At 44.1% G+C, this 20,742-nt stretch overlaps 1 protein-coding gene across 1 annotated transcript in view; it reads left to right on the top strand.

The window, feature by feature from the left end:
• Window positions 1-3,859: 3,859 nt before the first annotated feature.
• Window positions 3,860-20,742, top strand: part of LOC309333961 (sodium/hydrogen exchanger 2-like) — a 34,990-nt gene continuing 18,107 nt past the window's right edge. Inside the window, exons 1-7 of the mRNA XM_081848053.1 lie at window positions 3,860-3,931; window positions 7,898-8,361; window positions 9,897-10,147; window positions 11,096-11,313; window positions 12,562-12,758; window positions 16,109-16,198; window positions 18,129-18,199. Coding sequence (XP_081704179.1) covers window positions 3,907-3,931; window positions 7,898-8,361; window positions 9,897-10,147; window positions 11,096-11,313; window positions 12,562-12,758; window positions 16,109-16,198; window positions 18,129-18,199 — 1,316 coding nt within the window. The 5' untranslated portion in view covers window positions 3,860-3,906. The remainder of the gene's footprint in view (window positions 3,932-7,897; window positions 8,362-9,896; window positions 10,148-11,095; window positions 11,314-12,561; window positions 12,759-16,108; window positions 16,199-18,128; window positions 18,200-20,742) is intronic.

Raw genomic sequence — 20,742 nt, 5'->3', positions numbered from 1 at the left:
CCTCCCTCCTCTCTTTTTTTTTCTGCTGCTGAACCCACATTTTCCCCTTCACACCCTTTGCCCCTCCTCCCCCACCTTCCTCCTTTTCTCAGCTCTCTTTTGCACACAGACCACTATCCCGTATCCATCCCTTCTCCCATCTCTCTCTCCTTTCCTGCAGCCGATTGAGGTGGCTGCCTCACTCTGTATAACGCCCGGACCAGCCCAGATAGCCCACCACCACCAGTGTTCATTCAATAAAGAATCGTCTAGGCAAGAGTGCCCATGACTAATGCATCTCTATAAAAAGCTGCAGGGAAAAAGGTTGTTTGGCTCTTTGATGGCCAAGGTGCTGCTGAATCTAATACTGTAATCCTTCAGGAGAACTTCTTGCACCCTTGCTGTGTGCTAAAAATGGCATCAGAAAGGGGGTTGTGTTTTGCTGGTGTTGACAAGCAGTTTTGGACCCCCCTCCCCTCTCTTGATTTGAATTAGAAGAGAAATAAATAGATCACTAATTTGCCCTTAGTTCAGGTCTGGTGTCATTTAGGAAGCTGGAGCCAAAGTGGGCCATTGATTTTCACCCTGCTGTATATTAGCCTTGGGCTTCCACGTTTTAATTAGCAGTGCCCTTTCGAATTCCAGCCAGTGCACCAAGTAGAGCCCTGTGCACTACATAGGGCTTCACATCATTAATATACCTGATAATATCAGCAATTGTGCTCCCTGCCTCCCAAAATGTGTAGGGTGGCCCTGTGTCCTTTATACAGGGAATTTCTGTATCTGAAGGAACAGGAAAGAGTCTGGCGGTACAATATAAAGGCTAGCGAATGGATCATGGTATGAACTTTTGTGGGTCCTTGCCCACTTCATCAGACGCCTGAAGTATTAAACCTGAGTTTCATACACACAGGGCTCATCCAGTCTTCCCTCTGTGCAGTGTTTCTAGGCTCAGGCTTTAAAGCGCTGTGGCCAAGCACTTTTTGCTTTGCTCTGGTGCTTTCCCTCTGAAAGCTGCTTTTTATTGCTGCAAACAGCAATCTGCAGAAAACCCAAATTGTTGTTTGTTTTGATTCAGCATTAAAGAGTTGCTCTTTGCGTGGAAAGCGCTGGGGCAACAACGATGAAAGCGGTTTAAATCGCCTAGAAAGCAGGGACAAAAGGTATGTGTGGATAACCCCCCCCCACACACACTGCCTTACTTCCTGCTTCTGGGAAAGTGGGCAGTTAGTCTACAAAAGCTTATGGCAGGATCAATATTTCAAACAATAACAGATATGAAATATCGAGGTGCATATGCAGAAGGTTGGAAGATGGGAGGAATGAATCTACATTGCTTCATTTACTTCAAAATATAAGCTGGCCTTGTTGCATTTGGGACTCTCTGCACACTTCCTGTTATGTACTGAAGTTCTCACCCTGGGCCAGCAGGGGGATACTGTAGATAGTTTTCACTCAGGTCCAAATATGCAAATAAGGAATTGAAAATGACGTTCAGTGATTGGATAGTTACAGAAAGTTGTCACTGTTGCGTTGTAGTGGAGCTCTATATAAACAGGTTGGCTGAACCCTTCAGTTCAGTTCTGTTCTGGTTCTGTGAATAAACAAGAGCTGTTTGAAGAATTGCTGTGCCGTCTGATATGTTCACCCACAACTGAACACTTCCCTTCCTGATGGTGCCACTGCATGAAAATCAACAGCTTGTTCTCTGCCACCCCAACAGGGCAGGACGAGGAGAGGCTTGTAACATCTCTGGGAGGCTTGTTAATGCCTTTGCTCCCCCGGCACCTTCTGCATCTGTCACCAAGGCCAGGGTCTATGAGAGGCATCAGCAGCCACCCTGGGAGGAAGTGCTTGGCCTGTGTGGGAGGAACACTGAGCTACTCCAATAGTCAGTTCTAGGCCAGGAGACTCAGCTGCACAATGTGTATAGTGGCGTATGGTAGGCTCCACCTGCCCACCTGAAAATTTTCATTTGAACTCCTAAGAGAGCCAGTGTGGTGTAAGAGAGCTAGTGTGGTGTAGTGGTTAAGAGCGACAGACTCATAATCTGGGGAACCAGGTTTGCGTCTCCGCTCCTCCACCTGCAGCTGCTGGGTGACCTTGGGCCAGTCACACTTCTTTGAAGTCTCTCAGCCTCACTCACCTCAGAGTGTTTGTTGTGGAGGAGGAAGGGAAATAAGAATGTTAGCCGCTTTGAGACTCCTCAGGGTAGTTATAAAGCGGGATATCAAATCCAAACTACTACTACTACTACTACTACTACTACTACTCTTCTTCTTCTTCTTCTTCTTCTTCTTCTTCTTCTTCTTCTTCTTCTTCTTCTTCTTCTTCTTCTTCGCAGAGAGCCAGACACACATTGATGGCTCAGTTCAGGAATTCAGATACACATGCTGAGTTACTAAACCTGTGCTTTTGTCAGGGAAGCCCTACTATGACTACATTGCCCCTAAACTGACCCCTTTGCCCAGGAACATATTGCTTTGCTTGGACTATGAGAAGGATTTTATGGGAACACACACACAAATATGTATACATGCAGGTATTTGTGTATGTATAGATAAATATCTTGGATCTGCTGCGATGGCTATTGTCTAATTATCTTATTGTGTTTTAAATGTATTGTAACCTGTGTTGAGAACTTTAGATAGTAGGCAGCATGTATAGATCCTCTTAAATGAACAAACAAATTGACTTCAGTAATAGGAAAGTAGATTTCAACTGAACTTTAGGAAAAATGAATGATTAGTAAGAACAGTTTCACCACGGAACCCATTTTTTGGAGTCAGGAATGGACTCCAAAGACTTTGGTCATCTTTGGTAATATGGTCTCTCAGTGAGGCCAAAACTGGGCGCCCCAAAATGGTTTTTCTCAGTTATGGATGTTTTTGATTGTGCACCCCCTGGGCTCAGCACCCAGTGCAAGGGAACCTCCTATATTGTCCTAAATCTGGCATTGCTGGAACTTCCCCTCAGGTTGTTGGGCTAGAAGGCCTATGAGGCCTCCTTCAATACTGTGACTAGTGATGACTGGTAGGGTGGAAGGCAAGGAGACCAAGAGTAGGTGTATCCAGAGCCAGTGACAGACAGAGATAGCTAATTCACATTTTGTCCCCATCCTCTTCTTTCCTGATGAGTTCTGTAAGGGCCACACTAAGAAAGAGGAGGAGGAAGCTGACAGGCAACACTACTCACTGAACTGGTTGAAAACAGGAAGATAGACAAGTAGGTAGGAGCTAGCTGAACGTAGATTGAGGTTAGTGGGACAGTGTCCCATGTTCCCCTAATGGACCACCCTCTATGAATTGGTTCACATTAGGCTGGCCTGCTTTGCAACCTGGGTTTATATGCCTTCTTTGGCTTGTTTTTATTTTGCAAAGTTAGAAGGATTGCTTAGGTTAGGCAGCATAGTTTAGAATGTCTTGATCTGGCTAAGTGGAAAATGCATTTTCCAAGTGACGTAGGTAGTTGCTGCTGGGTCTCTTTCTCCCCTCACTCCCTGCTCCAGCAGTGGCTCTTCCCCTTGCACACCCATCCATATAATTTACAGCATGCAGCAGGGTGCATTAAGTAGAGCAGCCTCCAGGACGCTCAGGCAGAAGCAGCAAAAGAGCTGGGCGCCAGCCAGCCAGATGCTTGCCAGCCAGCCAGCTTGGCACTTCCCCTGACAGTGAGAACTCCAACTGGCAGATGGAGGCTCTGATCCTTGGATGGGAGGCCATGCCAGGAATTTGGCTTCTGGGATCCTCTGCCTCTGTCCTCCTCTCTCTGCCAGTAGCTGCTGCCTTCCAGAGTTCCACGTTGATGGAGTCTCTTGAAGATATGGATTTGGAGACAAGCCAAGCGAATGAGTCTAAAGCCCACTCAGTCTTCTTCTCTCTAGACTATCAGCATGTCCAAGTGCCCTTTGAGATTACCCTGTGGATCATGTTGGCTTCCTTGGCTAAAATAGGTATGTTTCTCCAGGCAGGGGTTGGTGGGCTGGGTAGTAGAGCATCTGCTTCGTGTGCAAAAGTTCCCAGGTTGAGGATACAGATTTAGAAGAAAAGACAAGCAAATGCATCGAAAGTCCATCTAGTCTTCTTCTCTCTGGACTATCATCCAGGTAGGGAAGTGAGAGACTGATACCTGCAACCCTAGAGAGCCACTGGAAGTCAGTGTTGACAATACGAAGCTAGACTTGGGATAAGGCAGCTTTCTGTGTTAGTCCCAGGGAATGGGTTGGGATGGTGGATAAATTTGGTTTGGTTTGCACTGTAATCTGAACATACCTAATACAAGCTTCCCAAAAGTATATGTGAGTTGAATTGCAGCTGTATTTTTTGACGTGGTTCTTCAGCCAGATAATGCGAACAAACGTGCATAATGTTAGGGGGAAGTGTTGCAGAAAAACGCACATGATAGTGAAAGTACAAAAATAGATCATAATAGGCATAACTGCTTGCAACAAGCTGTATATTAGGATAAATTCACACTAATATGTTGGTGAATTTTCATGAGGATTTAACAAAAAGGTTTGCAAACTGATGCGGAAATGTGGAAAGCTGAGTTTAAGATTGGAAAAATTGAAGTTTTTTTTTAAGAAAGTCTGATCCATTCATCTCTAGGGGGAGGTATACTTTACGAGTGTTTACTAGGCACCTTACCACTTGCAGGTCCGTTTTGAAATGCATGTGGAGACTTCTGTTTAACAGCAATGCCAAATGCCAAAACTGTACACCAGCGTCCTGTGAAACAATCAAGAAAGTTCAAAGAAATCAGACCATCTCCAAATCTTTATAGAGGTGTATCAATGAGTTATTTTAGCAATATAAACTGTGACATAACATAATGCATGGTTTAAATTGTAAACAGTGCTTTTTTTCTAGGGGGGAAAGGTGCTGCCAGGAAAAAAAGCACTGATTGTAACACTTTGAAGCTCTTGTTTTCTCTGTACAGGGACTCTGCAACAGGCCTCTCTGATTGCTATCTGTCTATAAAAAAAAATCCAACCTCCTCCAATCCATTTGTTTCCTTCAAGAACAATAAGACAGCTGAATCTTTCCAATGAGACAGTAAGAATCCCCCCATTAATGTATTATTCAGATGCACAAATTAGCCGGCTGCATTGTGCAGCAGTATGGATGGAGGGCTTTAGAAGGCTGCATTGATGTTTTCCGTTCATTTGAAGTATGAATGATTCACGTACATTTAAATTGAATTCTCCACAACTAATAAAGCTGTCTCTGATTACAGGCACTCAAAAGCTTTTTGGAACTGCAGACAATAAACCCTGAGTATACATATTTTTTTTAAAAAAAGTTAAATGTCTTTCTGAAAGATTATGTTGCGTTGACCACATCATATATTTTGCTTGGAAAAGTATTTAATGAGCAGCTGTTGAAATCTAAATACCTCTTGCTATTTTTAAAGGTAGGGCTAGATCCGAAAATGCTTGGGATGCAGGATTCCCCCCCCCCCCATTGTGCATCCCTTAATTTTGAGGTGGCTAAGGGATGTTTGTGAATGTCCTTTCTTTCATTCTATATAGCTTGGGCCCAGGTTAGCAGAAAGATCTTATGTCCCTTTGCAAACCCACCTGAATGCTAAGATTCTTGGGTTAGCACATTCTCTCAGTCCCACCCACCGCACGGTTGGTGGTGCCACAAGAAAAAAGCCTTTTCTCTGGCTGCTCCCGTATCGTGGGATTCCTTCCCAAGAGAAGTTAGACTGGCTCCCCCCTTGTTGTCTTTCCACGTGAAAGCTAAGACCTTCCTATTTTGACAGGCATTTGAAAACTAAGGTGCAGACAATGCTGAGCACTGGGCTGCTGTCAGGACAAAGCGTAATTTAATTGCTGGTTAATTAATAATGATGGTCCCATATGTGTTTCAATGCATTTTAACAATTGTTTTTAACGACCTTGTTTTTATTACTTTGTATTTTATAATGATGTTTTGTTTTTTTTAATGTTGTAAGCTGCCTTGAATCCCAGCTTGGGAGAAAGGCAAAATATAAATACATTAAATAATAATAAATACATTTTAAAAACTATTTAGTTAATGATCTGCTCTCTGTAGGACCACTGCGCCCCCCCCCCCCCGCTTTCTGCAATTCAGTTAAAGCTCTGAAGAAGACATCACGAGGTATCTCCTTCTTAGGGGCTTTTTTAGATCAGGAAAAATGGGTAGCTAGGGAGACTGCAAAGTGCTGGAGAAATACTTACTAGAAAGAAACACCAAGCAGTGTGTATACACACCCAGAGGCATAGCAAACCCAGATGGTACCCAGTGTGGAAATCTTTTTGTCACACCCCCACACATCGACCACTCAGGGTAGGCTTGGGAGTCGTGGGTGGGCGCCGAATGTCACCCCCTCAGCAAAAACACCTGGGGTGGTCCAGCTCGTCCTCTCAGGAGCCACGGCTCCCGTGCGTCCCCCTCCCTCCCTCCGATACGACACGATAATCTTTATTATCATTGTCCCATACAGAACAACAAAATTGAAAAATCTACATAAGACATTCAAAACCCAACAAGCCTGCTATCCCAGGTATCCCAACCTGGTTAGCCCCCTAAAAACTCTGATACCCCATTTTAAAATACAATATGCTCCCATAGACTGCGTTTAAAACCAAAATTGCATTTGGGTGGAAACTTTTCTCAGGTGGCCTCCCTTCCTCCCTGGCTCGCTGTAAAGCAGGAGCTGCTTACAGAGAGCCAGCGAGGGAGGGAGGCTGGGAGGGGGACTGCCAGCTTGCTGTAAGTGGCTCCTGCCGGCGGTGGAGGGATCCCACCACTGTCCGTACAGCGCATGTGCGGCGTTGCAATGCACAGCACATGTGTGCGACACAGTGCATGCGTTGTACTTAGCGTTTTGTCACCAGCGCCGCCTGAGCGCTGTATGGACGGTGGTGGGATCCTCTGCATGCGGCTGCAGTGGCAGCGGAGGCATCCCACTGCCATCCGTACGGTACTCGGGTGGCGCCAGTAGCAAACCGCTATGTACAGCGCATGTGCGGCGTCGCTACATACAGCACATGCGTGTGACACTGCGCATGCGTTGTACAACATAGCGGTTTGCCGCCGGCGGTGCTTGAACGCCTTACAGACGGTGGCGGGATCCTCTGCTCGCAGCTGCAGCCACAAACGGAGGATTCTCCACATGCGGCTGTGGCGGTGCGATGGCTGCTCGTGCCGATGCACCCAGGCCGCGACGGCAGGGCAATCACCCCTGCGGGGTGCCTTCTTGTCACTCCCCCAGACATGGAATCCCCACCTTGCAACGCCACTGTACACACCTATTTACCCTGCATCCACTGTGCTCCCACTGCTGGTTTGAAAAGAAGTGTGCACATAATTTTAGCCACAGTCCACCTACCATAGACAGCCACACTGCCCCCAGCCACCTTTATGATAAGCTAAGCTAAAATAAATGCACATCCATTGAAATGTAACAAATCACAAGTCCCTTGGAAAGACACAAAAATGAAAGTCTCTGGATAATCCCCACCAGCATTTTAGTACACATTTCTCCTAATAATCACATTTTTACTCAAGTGCACCTTTTCCCCCAAGCAATTTTCTCCACTTTACTGTATGTGTTATGTTCACCAATATCTTCATTTTTATGCACCGTCTCCCCTAACATGCATTTTTGTAAATGTCATTTGAAGAACTGCATCACAAAATTGGACAAGTGCAAATTTTGAAGGATAGTATTTGATTTCCCATATTGTTTTGGAAAGTGGGAATTTGATAGGTTCAACTTTAATGCATACTAGTTCTGACTCCAGCCCACCAGGTGATTAGTTTCTGCTTAATGACCCACAATTCACACGGCACTTGGTTTGGTGGGGGCACAAGCACATAAGCTGAAATGACCACAAAGCAACAAATGCTTCTGATTTCCCACTAATGTTGCCTCTTGACCTTTGCAGGTTTCCATTTGTTTGAGAAACTACCTTCCGTTGTACCTGAAAGCTGCTTATTGATTTTCGTGGGGCTTATCATGGGAGGGATCATTTATGGCTTAAACGACAAATCCCCTCCTGTCATGGACAGTGACATCTTCTTCCTCTACCTCCTGCCACCCATTGTTCTGGATGCTGGCTATTTCATGCCCAGTCGCCCCTTCTTTGAGAACATTGGGACGATCCTCTTATATGCTGTTGTGGGGACGATATGGAACGTCTTTGGAATTGGATTCTCGCTCTATGGGATATGCCAAGTGGACACCTTCCAGCTCCGTGATATATCTTTGCTTCACAACCTCTTGTTCAGTAGCTTGATTGCAGCTGTTGACCCTGTTGCTGTGCTGTCTGTGTTCGAAGAGATACATGTCAATGAGAAGCTTCACATTTTGGTATTTGGAGAATCTCTTCTCAATGATGCTGTGACAGTTGTAAGTACATCTTCTTGAGACCTTGATGTGCATGGAAGTGCTGTTTCTAGGGTAGGGATGGGAAACCTCTGGGCCACGTTCCAAATGTGGCCCCCCAGGCCTTTTTATCTGGCCCTCAAGTCTCACCCCTCTCCCCAGTCACATCAATTCTCTACAGGCTACATCCCTCACCAGTCCTGCATTGTACCCTCCTTGGACATTTTTGCGTGCCTAGATTGATAATGCTTCTTGCTTGTTTGGATGAATTTTTTGTTGGTTGCTAGGAAAAATAGTTATATAAAAGGATAATTCTCTGGATGCCAAGATCCAGGTTTGGGGCAAATACTCTTTGATGAGAGAACCCCAGCAGAGATTTAAAATCACAAAATATACAACAAAGTAAAGTGTGAAAATTTGGCTGTTAGACCCTCTTCCCCAACATAGAAAAACACCACACATTTGGTAAGTTAATTTATTTATATATACTTACAAATTATTCAAGGGTTAGGTTCATGTGCTTTTGTAGTGTGGTGGCAAATACAGAAGTGCAGGGACACTTCATGATAGTCACAGCCACACACCCCAGAGCTACACCCCCTTCTAAAATTATAAAGTCCCTAAGACTTATAAAGTCTTATGGTTATTATACAATAATAATAATAATTAGAGAATGCATTGCAGTGATCAGTGCAGATCTCCATGTGTTGTCTTTCAGCCAGACCTACTATTTTCTCTGTACATAGATGAGTAAATGATTTGAAGTGCTCCAATATCTTCTTTCAGAATGACTTGTGTTTTCCTTGAAGTTCCATTGCACAAAGTATTTATTGAAACTGAAGCACCTTGTGTTTTCAGTCTTCATAAATTCATAGCTTTGAAGCATAGAGAACAACTCCTTGGTGCTCTTCCCACATGCCTTCTCCAGAGTGACCCTGGGAGCCAATCCTCAATGGCCGACTAACTTCATTTTACTCTGATGGACTCAAAACAGCCCAAAGAGTGAGAAGACTTCTTTCCAGTGGTTAAAAAGCTCCCCATTTAAGCTGATTGGGCAACTCTAAGATGCTGGAGACAGGGACCTTGTTGGGACCCTGCTTCAGAAATAGTAATGGGTCTTTGATGACCTTCCTCCTGCACTGCACAATCCTAGACCACTACACCTCTGTCCTAGCCTACCTCTTAGATTTGTTGGGAGGATAAAATGGCATGGGGGAAGAACCATATACATGGCCCCAAGCTGCTTGGAGGAGGAACAGGATTGGATATGTGGAAATCTGGATATGGTCAATGCCTAGATGGGAGACCTCTGGGAATGTCTGTATGCTCCATGCTGGGTTCTGCCATGCCAGAAATGCAAAAGATAAATGCAACACACCTATGGTTTCAGTAATCCTGCTTAGACCAAAGGTGAAAGGACCAGAATAATAAGCAAAAATGGAGAAGATTAATTTGCCACATGTTCCACCACATGGGGATCCCACCTTGTAAAGATCTCTCTCTCTCCATCTCTCCCCACTAAAACCTTTCTGTTTTGTTCATTTCTGTCTTCTTCTTAGGTCTTGTATAAGCTGTTCAGGTCCTTCTGTGAAATGCCGTCAATTAAAACAGCGGATGTGTTCGCAGGAATTGGGAAGTTTTTTGTGGTCGGAATCGGCGGGGTCCTGGTGGGCCTCCTGTTTGGCATGATAGCCGCCTTTACTACACGATTCACCAAAAATATTCGTGTGATTGAGCCCCTTTTTGTTTTCCTCTACAGTTACCTGTCCTATCTCACAGCAGAAATGTTCCACCTGTCCGGTATTGTGGCGTAAGTAGATTGAGGGACTTCAGAGTATTTCAGGCTTGCATGGCTCATTGTTGAACCAAACTGGGCCTAAAGTCCAAGCTTTCAGAAATATCGGAATTGTGGTTAGGATTATGAGGGTGGTGGCAATGGAAATCAGTGTGGTAAACAGAAAGTTTTGGAAAATTAGCCCAGGGACAAAAACCTATTTATTGTAGCTATATGAACAGGCACAAATTGGGACATGATTTCTTTCAAATGTAGTCTGTCAGGGCTTATCCACACTTACCTTTCCTCTGCGCTTTCCAGCTTGTGCTCTAAAGCTCCATGTCCGAGCACCCCTTTAATTGCTCCAGAGCTTACCTTATGAAAACCTGCTCTTTAAAGCTGAACCGGAGAAAATGACAATTTGTGGAAAACCCAAATAGCTGTTTGCTCTGATTCAGCTTTAGAGAGCAAGTTTTTGCAGGGACATGTCTGGAGCAAAAATTAAAGGGGCACTCAGACACAGAGCTTTAAAGTGCAGGCCTTAAAATGCCCGAAAAGAGGTAGATAAGCCCTCAGTCCATGTATTGCATTATGATTTGTGGTTTGGAAAGGAATGGGAAGAGCCATTGTTCTGTGGTAGATCATCTGCCTTGTATGCAGAAGACTCCAGGTTCAATTTCCAGCATTTCTAGGTAGGGCTGGAAACCCTTGTATGAAATCAAACCACACAGGCAAAGGCACAGAGCTTTGCAAGGCTCCGTTGATCAGCTGACTGTTGGCCCTTGCAAAGCCCTATGCCTTTGTGAGCCTTTGCAATCATAGCAGAACATGCAAAGGAACAAGACTTTGCAAGTGGCAATCGGCTGATTGCTGGCACTTGTAAAGCCCTCCTGTGTGGCTTGGTGGCTTTCTGTGGGCTGGAGATTCCCCACTGCTGCCTGAAGTGGAAAAGTGTGCGGAACTTTATTTTATTTTCTCTTTCAGAATTATTGCATGCGCAATGGGCATGAAACGTTATGTGGAGGCCAACATTTCTCTGAAGTCCCACACGACCATTAAATACTTCATGAAGATGTGGAGCAGTGTTAGTGACACCCTCATCTTCATCTTCCTAGGAGTCTCCACCATCGGTGACAATCATGAGTGGAGTTGGTCGTACATTTGCTTCACAGTCATTTTCTGTCTCCTTTGGAGAGCACTAGGTATAGAGCCCTTGAAAGATGGTATAAGTTCATGCATGGATCTGATCACAATTGCACAGTGTTTACATACGCATCCCTGTATCTACCCATCACCAGTGCTATTTGTTCTGCTGGGAAGAAGAATGCAAGCATAGTGCATATATATGTGTATGTGTTCGTATTTTTAACAGTTAATAGCAGCTTTTGGGGAGATGCTTAGACTGGAAAAGTGGTAGAGGAGGAAAGGATTAAATATCCTCTCCACCAGCACTGGTGTTCCTTCTCCCAATAAAGAAAAGGAATGTCCAGAGGCCCCAAGACAGGGCCTAGGGGCAGCAGATGACTTCCTCCAGCAAGCACTCAAGTGCCACTGGGCCCTTTCATAGTCATCGGCTGGGGAGCCTCTTGTGGCTCCACTTCCTTTCCGAGAAATGCAGAGCCTTAAAGTTGCAGTCCAGCATGTTGCGCCTATCCGAAGATTTTTTCACTGGGTATGTCTTCTGTGTCGGCAAGCAGGGTTGGTGGAGTGTGTGGCTTTTAGGAATGAGACTGTTATCCCCCTGATGGATTTGGAGGTCCAGGTTCAGGGCTTTCATGCCTGAGGATTGTCCATTAGTGTTGGGCCTGTACTCTGTGTTGAGTCTTGTGCCTTTTTGGTCTCCATCACTTACCTCTTGTCCCCTGTGTCACTGCTGGAGTCATTACAGAGCATTGGGATTCATCTTTACTAGGGATGCTGGAGAATTCCAATGGAAATAGGAGTAGAAACTGCTGATGTTTTCTTATTTGTCCCATGTCCAGAACATAGTGTCAACTTTTAGATTTGAAAATAAGGGACCAGCAGCCTCACCTGTCCCGGGGACAGTCTACGGGATATCTAACAATCCGGGATAGCAGCGGGAAGCAGCGGGAAATGGCGCTGGAATAAGGGAATTTCCCACAAAAAAAGGGAAGGTTGACAGCTATGGTCCAGAACGGACTGTTGTTGCTTTCATTCCGCAAACAATATGTAATTGATTTCCTCCCACCATTTGGATTGTGTTTCCTTTGCATTGAAATTCATGGGATGGAATAATACAATGACGATGCTGTTAATTCCATCAGTTCCATAACTTATGTAATGTAGTTTTCAGCAGAAGACAAACTGCAGTGAAACATAAGCAACTCTGCATGTGATGAGTACAGAGTAGATGATGCCTAGACTTCACAATTACCAGTTTAATTCCCTTTCACTCCTGATAACTTTCCAACTTACTTCATCTGTTTTAGGAGTTCTTGTCCTGACTTTCATCATAAACAGATCACATGTCAACACCGTTACACCCAAGGACCAGTTCATTATTGCCTATGGGGGGCTTAGAGGAGCCATCTGTTTCTCCCTGGTTTTCTTGCTCCCTGACTATCCGAGAAAGAAGCTCTTCATTGCAGCAACCACTGTTGTGATCCTCTTCACTGTGTTTGTACAGGTAAAATGAAGGCTGTCACTGTAATTCTCCTCTGAGTAGGTTTGTTAACTATTATTGTAGTTTACTCGTAACTTGTAAACTACTATTCTGAAGACGTCCTTACATGAAATTTTCACACAGATCTGATTCTGGACACTCTCTCAAAATACACAATTATTTATTTCAAGCAATTCAAAAACTGCTTAATGAAAATGAAATCAAATCTCTAAGTGGTGTGCTTAAAATAATGTAAAATAGTAATCAACAAAGCAAGCAAAATCAACCAAGTTTAAAACTGAAAACCAAATTATAAGTTATGTTAGGCTGCTGGAATACAAAGGTGACAACTCTTGTGAGGGAGTCAACACTGGAGGCACAGGGCATTTTTAGTCAGCACCATGCACTTGTGTGCTTGCATGGGTTGCTGGCATCAGTTGGCATTGCTGCTTCGTCAGCAGCTGTGCATATTATTGTGTGCTACCCAATTCTCCTGCCACTGAAAAACTCCAGGGGTTCCTATGCTTAGGCAAGGACTGAGGTGCCCCCTGCGTCCATTGCCACTTTCCAAAAGCCAACAGCAAAGGTGGGCTGCTTTTGCCTCTCATCTCAGCCGATCCACAGGCGAGGAAATTGACTAGCTTGAGAGAATGCCTGAAAACGTGCAAACGTGTGCCAGCTGGTGCACATTTGAAATGAATGCACTCTGCTTCCCCATATTACCTGTGGCTTTTCAAGAGATAGCCTAGGGTTGCCGTATTTCAAAAAGGAAGACCCCAATTATTATTATTTTTACAAAAACACCAATAAAACATCAATTCTGCCTTTGAAATGTATGGCAGCCCTAGGCTTGTCACTCCTACAGCAGAGGATATTGAGAGTTTTGCCAGAATTAAATTTCTGGTTTCTGTTGACAGACATACTTGTAAACTCCTGAGCAAGATTCTATGATAATAGAAACTTTGCTCAACTTGTGTCTTTTTGTGGTATAATTTGCCCTGAATGGGGTGGAGGGGGGAACAGCATACAGTATACTGTACTGTAAAACAGATATAATGCATATATTTGCCTTGCACTGCCATCTTGTGGCTAAACTACATCCTTAATTATAGCACACCTGGGACCTAAATGTATTTTTAAATATCTAACTTGAAACAGGAAAGTTGGAACTGGGTACTGGATAGTCCCCCCCCAATAGCTTTATTGAGTTTTTAAAAATGTATATTTTATTTTATTAAAATACAAAATCAAGTGTAAAGCAAACTAGTAACAGAGAACTGATATGATATTCTGAAGCAGAAACAAAAAGGGGGCCATAGACATCAGAAATGCATTCTGGGCTTTTGATATAATAGAAATTATATCATATGGTGCTGTTGCTGTTATATAGACTTGTTATAAATCCAAACAACAACATCAACAGCACCACCATTAACATGGATATCCTTTATAGGATGAGCTGCATTTCCAGTTGAGCTTAGGTTTGTGAAACTATGCACATATTCCTATTTTATTGTACTTTATTCTACTGAGTTTCAATAATGACAGGCAGGTACAGAACAAAGAAATGAAAAAACAAAGAGGTTTTAAATAAATAAATAAATAAATAAATAAATAAATAAATAAATAAATAAGATTAGTTGTCACAACTGCCAATAAAGAAATATAGGATGCAGCTATGTAATTTAAACATAGGGATGTGTGGCGTAGAATTACAAAGGGTTCCATGGTCTAAAGCAAAACTATTTTTGAAAATTCACTTCAAAAAAGAATATAAAAGCTGTACTAAAACCAGATAGGCACCCAGAGCTGTGGTACCTGATGCTCCTGAGCCAAAGTGTTTGTATATAATATAAAATTAAAGCAAATGGTAAAGAAGTGATCTCAAACATTTTGGCCTATGGACACTGAGTTTACGTCAGATTTTCCCCCCACCCCAAGAAGTGTGATTTGCCAAATCTTGGAATACCAATAGAATGTAGGGTTTCCATTTATTATGTTCACAAGCAAAGAGCCATCACTGTGTGGTAAGTGATTTATTACACATGACATTAATGTGAATTCAAATTTAACATGCAGGTTTCAAACAGCATAAAAAAAATTCCTTCCAGTAGCACCTTAGAGACCAACTACGTAAGTTTGTTATTGGTATGAGCTTTCATGTGCATGCACACTTCTTCAGATACCAAACAGCATTAGCTTGGGCTGGGCTGGGCTGGGCTGGGCTGGCGGTGGTAGTCATTGGGATTTCAGCAGGCAGGAATCCACCCAGCACTCATGGGAAATTGTTCATGATAAAAGTCTGTAATTTTATCAGGACAAGTTATTTGTTATTTACCGTTGTAACAATTGTTTTCTCAAAATTTGCTTTCTCAAAATAAATAAAAACATAAAAGAAAAATAGTGGCAGCCCATTTTAACTGATGAGGGTGCAAATTAAAGATAGACGTGTTTATTTTTTTGAGGCTATTTTAGTTCTGGCATATTATACTAAACTAAATTTTGTTTGTTAAATATTCTGCCCCTTCAGCATCTCAAAGGGGCACCTGAGATTTGTAAAGACAAAATGTAATTTTGCTTTAATAAATTCATTTTATTATATTGAGAGGGGAACCCCAAAAGCTCTCCTTCCCTGCTGTGATCCTAGGCGGGAAAAACCTCCTTCTTTAGCTGGTATTTAACTGGGTGAGAGCAGGGTTTTCTTCCCAGTGCAAATAGCTCCTCAGGACTACAGCAGGAGTGAGAAGTGTTAAACCCCATCTCTGTACTTGCTACATTGCCAATAAAGTTCATCATCCCAGATGGTTCAGTTTACATTACTGAATCCTGCATGTTAAATGTAAAGACGCATTTGTGTTGCATCTACATTTGGCCCGCAGTTTCATTCCTTGTTGAACCTCATGACCTCCTTTAGTGGGCAAACCCCCAAAAGATGAATAGAAAGCCATTAAGTGGAACCTGCAACAAAACGTTGTAGTGTTAAATTCTCCTGCTTGGTGTGCCTGCCAACCAGCCATGCCTCCTTACTGAATGCTCCATTCCAAATCCCCAAACCCCGGGTTTTCTGTCCTCCTTCCCCAAAGTCAGCTGCATTCTATAACCAAGCATGGTCAGCCCTCATTTTCCTGTTTTTGTGTTTCTTCCACACCTTAGGACTCCATCCCCACCACAAGATCTTCTATATTACTTGTAAACATTGTAGTTTTCAGAGCCCACTGACAGGTTCCTCTTCTAGATGGTGTCAGTTGGCTCCATAAGCAACAGCACACACACCTGAACATCAAACAGAGATAATGATTTGCCCTGTGATTGATATAGATTTTGAATGAAATGTGCAAATTCTCTCTCTCTCTCATTCTTGTACTCTATGGCAGGGCATGACCATCCGTCCTCTCGTTGACTTGTTAGACGTCACCAGAGAGCAAGAAAGTGCTCCCACCGTGGGAGAACAAATTCATATTCGGGTAAGTTCTCCTCTCTGGGAAAGCAAGGATGTTTGGAAGAGGGCTAGTGGCTACCAGTCATGATAGCTGAGTACTCTCCCCACTCCTGGAGACAGTATGCCTCTGGATATTAATGAATGGGGCGCCTAAGTTGGGAGAGAGTGCTGTTGTGCTCGTGTTCCAGGTATCAGGCTTCCACTGTGAGAACCAGAACCTTGACTAAATAGGTGTTTAGTCTGCTCCAGCAAGGCTTTATGTATTTATACCACATTGAGCTCTTTGAAAGAAAGTATAATAGTAAATGTAAGTGTAATAGTATTTTTTATTTATTTATCCCACCCTTTCCCCAGAAGGAGCTCAAGGTGGAGTACATGGTTCTCAGCCTCCTAATTTAATCCCCACATCAACCCTGTGAAATGGGTTAGGCTGAGAGGCAGTGACAGGACCTGCCCAATAGTTTTTGGTGCCTGAGGTGAACCCCAAAATGGTGGCCCCCCAACCTCCAGGGAAGAAGGGCCGAGTTAATATCTACATGAGGAACAAGGGGTGGGACGGGACTAAAAATCAGCACCAGAATATGCTGCCCCTGTGGATCCTGCCACCTGGGGTGGTTGTCGCACCTGGAGATGCCAGGGATCGAACCTAGGACCTTCCTCATGCATAGCAGCTGCTGTTCCATTGGAGCCCTTCCTGGCATTTCCTGAGGGTGGGTTGGGGACCCAGCATACATGGCATAAAAGGTAAAGGTAAAGGTACCCCTGCCCGTATGGGCCAGTCTTGACAGACTCTGGGGTTGTGCGCCCATCTCACTCAAGAGGCCAGGGGCCAGCGCTGTCCGGAGACACTTCCGGGTCACGTGGCCAGCGTGACATCGCTGCTCTGGCGAGCCAGAGCCGCACACGGAAACGCCGTTTACCTTCCCGCTGGTAAGCGGTCCCTATTTATCTACTTGCACCCGGAGGTGCTTTCGAACTGCTAGGTTGGCAGGCGCTGGGACCGAGCAGCGGGAGCGCACCCCGCCGCAGGGATTCGAACCACCGACCTTTCGATCGGCAAGTCCTAGGCGCTGAGGCTTTAACCCACAGCGCCACCTACACATGGCATAGTGTGTTGTAAACATCCTGTTCTGGAATGTCATACCATAATTACCAGTTAAGACTTTGAATTAAGATTCTGAATTTACTTTGAATGTGACACATACTCAGCTGCCATGTATGCTGGGTCCCCAACCCACCCTCAGGAAATGCCAGGAAGGCACTCTAACTGACATAGTAGGGATGTGGGTGGCGCTGTGGGTAAAACCTCAGTGCCTAGGGCTTGCCGATCGCATGGTCGGCGGTTCGAATCCCCGCTCCGGGGTGAGCTCCCGTCTTTCAGTCCCAGCTCCTGCCCACCTAGCAGTTCGAAAGCACCCTTAAGTGCAAGTAGATAAATAGGTACCGCTTTATAGCGGGAAGGTAAACGGCATTTCCGTGTGCTGCGCTGGTGCTGGCTCGCCAGAGCAGCTTTGTCACACTGGCTACGTGACCCAGAAGTGTCTCTGGACAGCGCTGGGCCCCGGCCTCTTAAGTGAGATGGGCGCACAACCCTAGAGTCGGACACGACTGGCCCGTACGGGCAGGGGTACCTTTACCTTTACCTTTAACTGGCATAGTGCTTTTTGTTTTGTGGTTTCCCTCTCCCACCACCAGTTTTTTATATATTTAATAAGTGCACAAAATTGAGCATTTTAAGGAAAGGCAGTTGAGAAGATATCTACCAGTGGAGGATTAAATGGGAAGCTATATAGGCAAATTTCCTTTTTTTAAAATTGCAGTTGTCTCCTTTGCCAAAAATGTGGTGTTGTTTTATCTGTGGGCAGATGTTTTCTTGCTGTCTCTTACAGTGCATACTTTATGCAACAGCAACACAGTTTATGTAGCAAAATCCTCTCTCTCTCTCTCTCATTTAGTTCTTGGATCATTTGTTGGCTGGCATAGAAGATATATCAGGACACTGGGGGCAGTATTATTGGAAAGACAAGTAAGGATTTGATAACAATACAAGTCTCTACATGTGTAAGTGTAAGAAATAAAACTCACAAGCCTGATTTCTGTTTTCACAAAGTCCCTGCTAGGGGTGGCTCAGCACTGCTTGATGGCTGCACCACAAAATGGGACAGCTTTTCCCTTTTCTTCCTCTTTTTCTTTCAACATGAAACACAAGACTCGATTGTTTGGAAGATAAGTTTCTTTACAAAAGAAAAGAGTTTCCCCATTGCCAGGTGTTGCTCACCCTCTGAGCATTAGAACATTTTTCACAGTGGCACCATCAAAGAGTCAGTAAAGAAGATTCTTCAAAGCCAAGATGGTTATTGCAGATGGGTTTCTGCCACACTTTCATGATAAAATACCGATTTCCTTCACTGGGTTTAGGAGAACTAATTCCTTTTAAACAAGGGAGGAGGACTGCATGCATGGGGGTCAAATATGTCCCTCCAGGTCTCTCTTTGTTTGACCCCATGTGAACCTCCCTTGGTCACACCCTATTTTCAGCCACACCCTCTTTCCTAGGCCATGCCCCTCACCAGCCCTACTTAATCACAGAATCACAGTTTTATAGAGTTGGAAGGGACCATGAGGGACATCTTTTGCCTAATGTGAGGCTTGAACCCACAACCCTGAGATTAAGAGCCTGAGCTGTATTTCAGGTCCACCTCCCTGAGTGTTTTTGCTGGGATGTGTTATTGAATTCTGGTAACACTTCTTACTGGCCTGAATGGAGGGTAGAGAGGAATGTATGGACAAAGAAATTAGCCTTCTGCACATAGGTGAAATTCTCATTTCTTGCTCTGTCCACTCTTTGTCTCTGGTTGCACCCAACACTGGCATGTGGCCCTTGGAAGGTTGCCCAAAAAGGAATGCAGCTTGCCAGCCTGTGCTGCTCCTTGCCACTTTGGTTTCTTGAGCCTGCGAGGGAAGGGCTTGGGTTCAGGTGGAAACCAACTGTTCCTCCAGCACCTTCTGCAGCAGGCATGGCCAAACTTGGCCCTCCAGCTGTTTTGGGACTACAGTTCCCATCATCCCTGACCACTGGTCCTGTTAGCTAGGGATGGTGGGAGTTGTAGTCCCAAAACATCTGGAGGGCGAAGTTTTGCCATGCATGTTCTAGAGTAACTAACTTGCCTGCCAAAGACCTCCGGGCCTTGGGCAATCCCAGGTACACCTTCTATCCATAAGCTTTACTTACAGAACTTGTTCCAAAACAGACACAAAACAATCACATCCAAATAGCTGCATAAAATCATGTGGTTATGCCACCATATTCTTGATTTCCAATTACTTAGCTTTCCTGACAGACTTCCGCCTTCCTCAATGCGGGTCTGTCTTACCTATTTGTTAATCTGCTTCTTTGGTCATTTCCCAATTTCCTCTGTTTTCTATATGCTATACTTAGAATCTGTCTTGTAATTTGTAAAATTTAATCAAAGCATGTCCAGATTTTGACTTGGGGACAATGCTTTTTTAAAAAAATTCTCTATAAGTTTCCCACTCCTTTTTGAACTTTTGGTTTGGCTGTCTCCTAATTGTCTCTGTCATTTTAGCAAATTCTAGATATTCCAATAATTTATCCTGCCATTCCTCTTTTGTTGGTACTGATTCTCCTTTCCATTTTGGGGCAATCAGTATTCTCGCTGCTGTTGTAGCATATAGATCCAGATATTCTCCTTTTTTAATTTGGAATACCTGAATCTAAAATGCCCAAGAAGAAGGCTTCTGGTTTCTTTATAAAATTTTGCTTAAACATTTTTTTCAATTCCTCATAAATAATATCTCAGAAATTCTTATTTTTTTGCAGCCCCACCACATAATAATAATAATAATAATTTATTATTTGTACCCCGCCCATCTGGCTGGGTTTCCCCAGCCACTCTGGGCGGCTTCCAACAGAGATAAAAAATACACTAAAATGTCACATATTAAAAACTTCCCTGAACAGGGCTGCCTTCAGATGTCTTCTGAATGTCAGGTAGTTGTCCATCGCCTTGACATCCGATGGGAGGGCATTCCACAGGGCGGGCGCCACCACCGAGAAGGCCCTCTGCCTGGTTCCCTGCAACTTGGCCTCTCGCAGTGAGGGAACCGCCAGAAGGCCCTCGGAGCTGGACCTCAGTGTCCGGGCAGAACGATGGGGGAGGAGACGCTCCTTCAGATATACTGGACCGAGGCCATTTAGGGCTTTAAAGGTCAGCACCAACATATGAAACAATGTCCCTTCTGCCTGTTTACACCTCCAGCAAGTAATAGATCTCATTTTATACATTTTGGCCAGTTTGCTGGGAATTATATACCACCTACAGAACATCTTCAAGAAATTTTCCTTTAGTGTGTAACAGGCTGTAAATTTCCATTCTTTGTTCCATAAACTTTCCCATGCCGACAATTGGATATTCTTACCAAAATCTTTTGCCCACTTCATCATTACTTCTATCACCTCTTCATCTTTCACCTCCCACTCTAAAAGAAGCTTGTACATTCTAGATATTACTCTTTTCTTATTTTGTATTAATTCTTTATCTAATTTTG

The sequence above is a fragment of the Podarcis erhardii genome, assembly GCF_964252035.2.
Source record: "Podarcis erhardii genome assembly, chromosome: Z".
NCBI lineage: Eukaryota > Metazoa > Chordata > Lepidosauria > Squamata > Lacertidae > Podarcis > Podarcis erhardii.
Note: the sequence above shows the minus strand (reverse complement) of the source record. Positions and strands in the feature narration are given on the sequence as shown.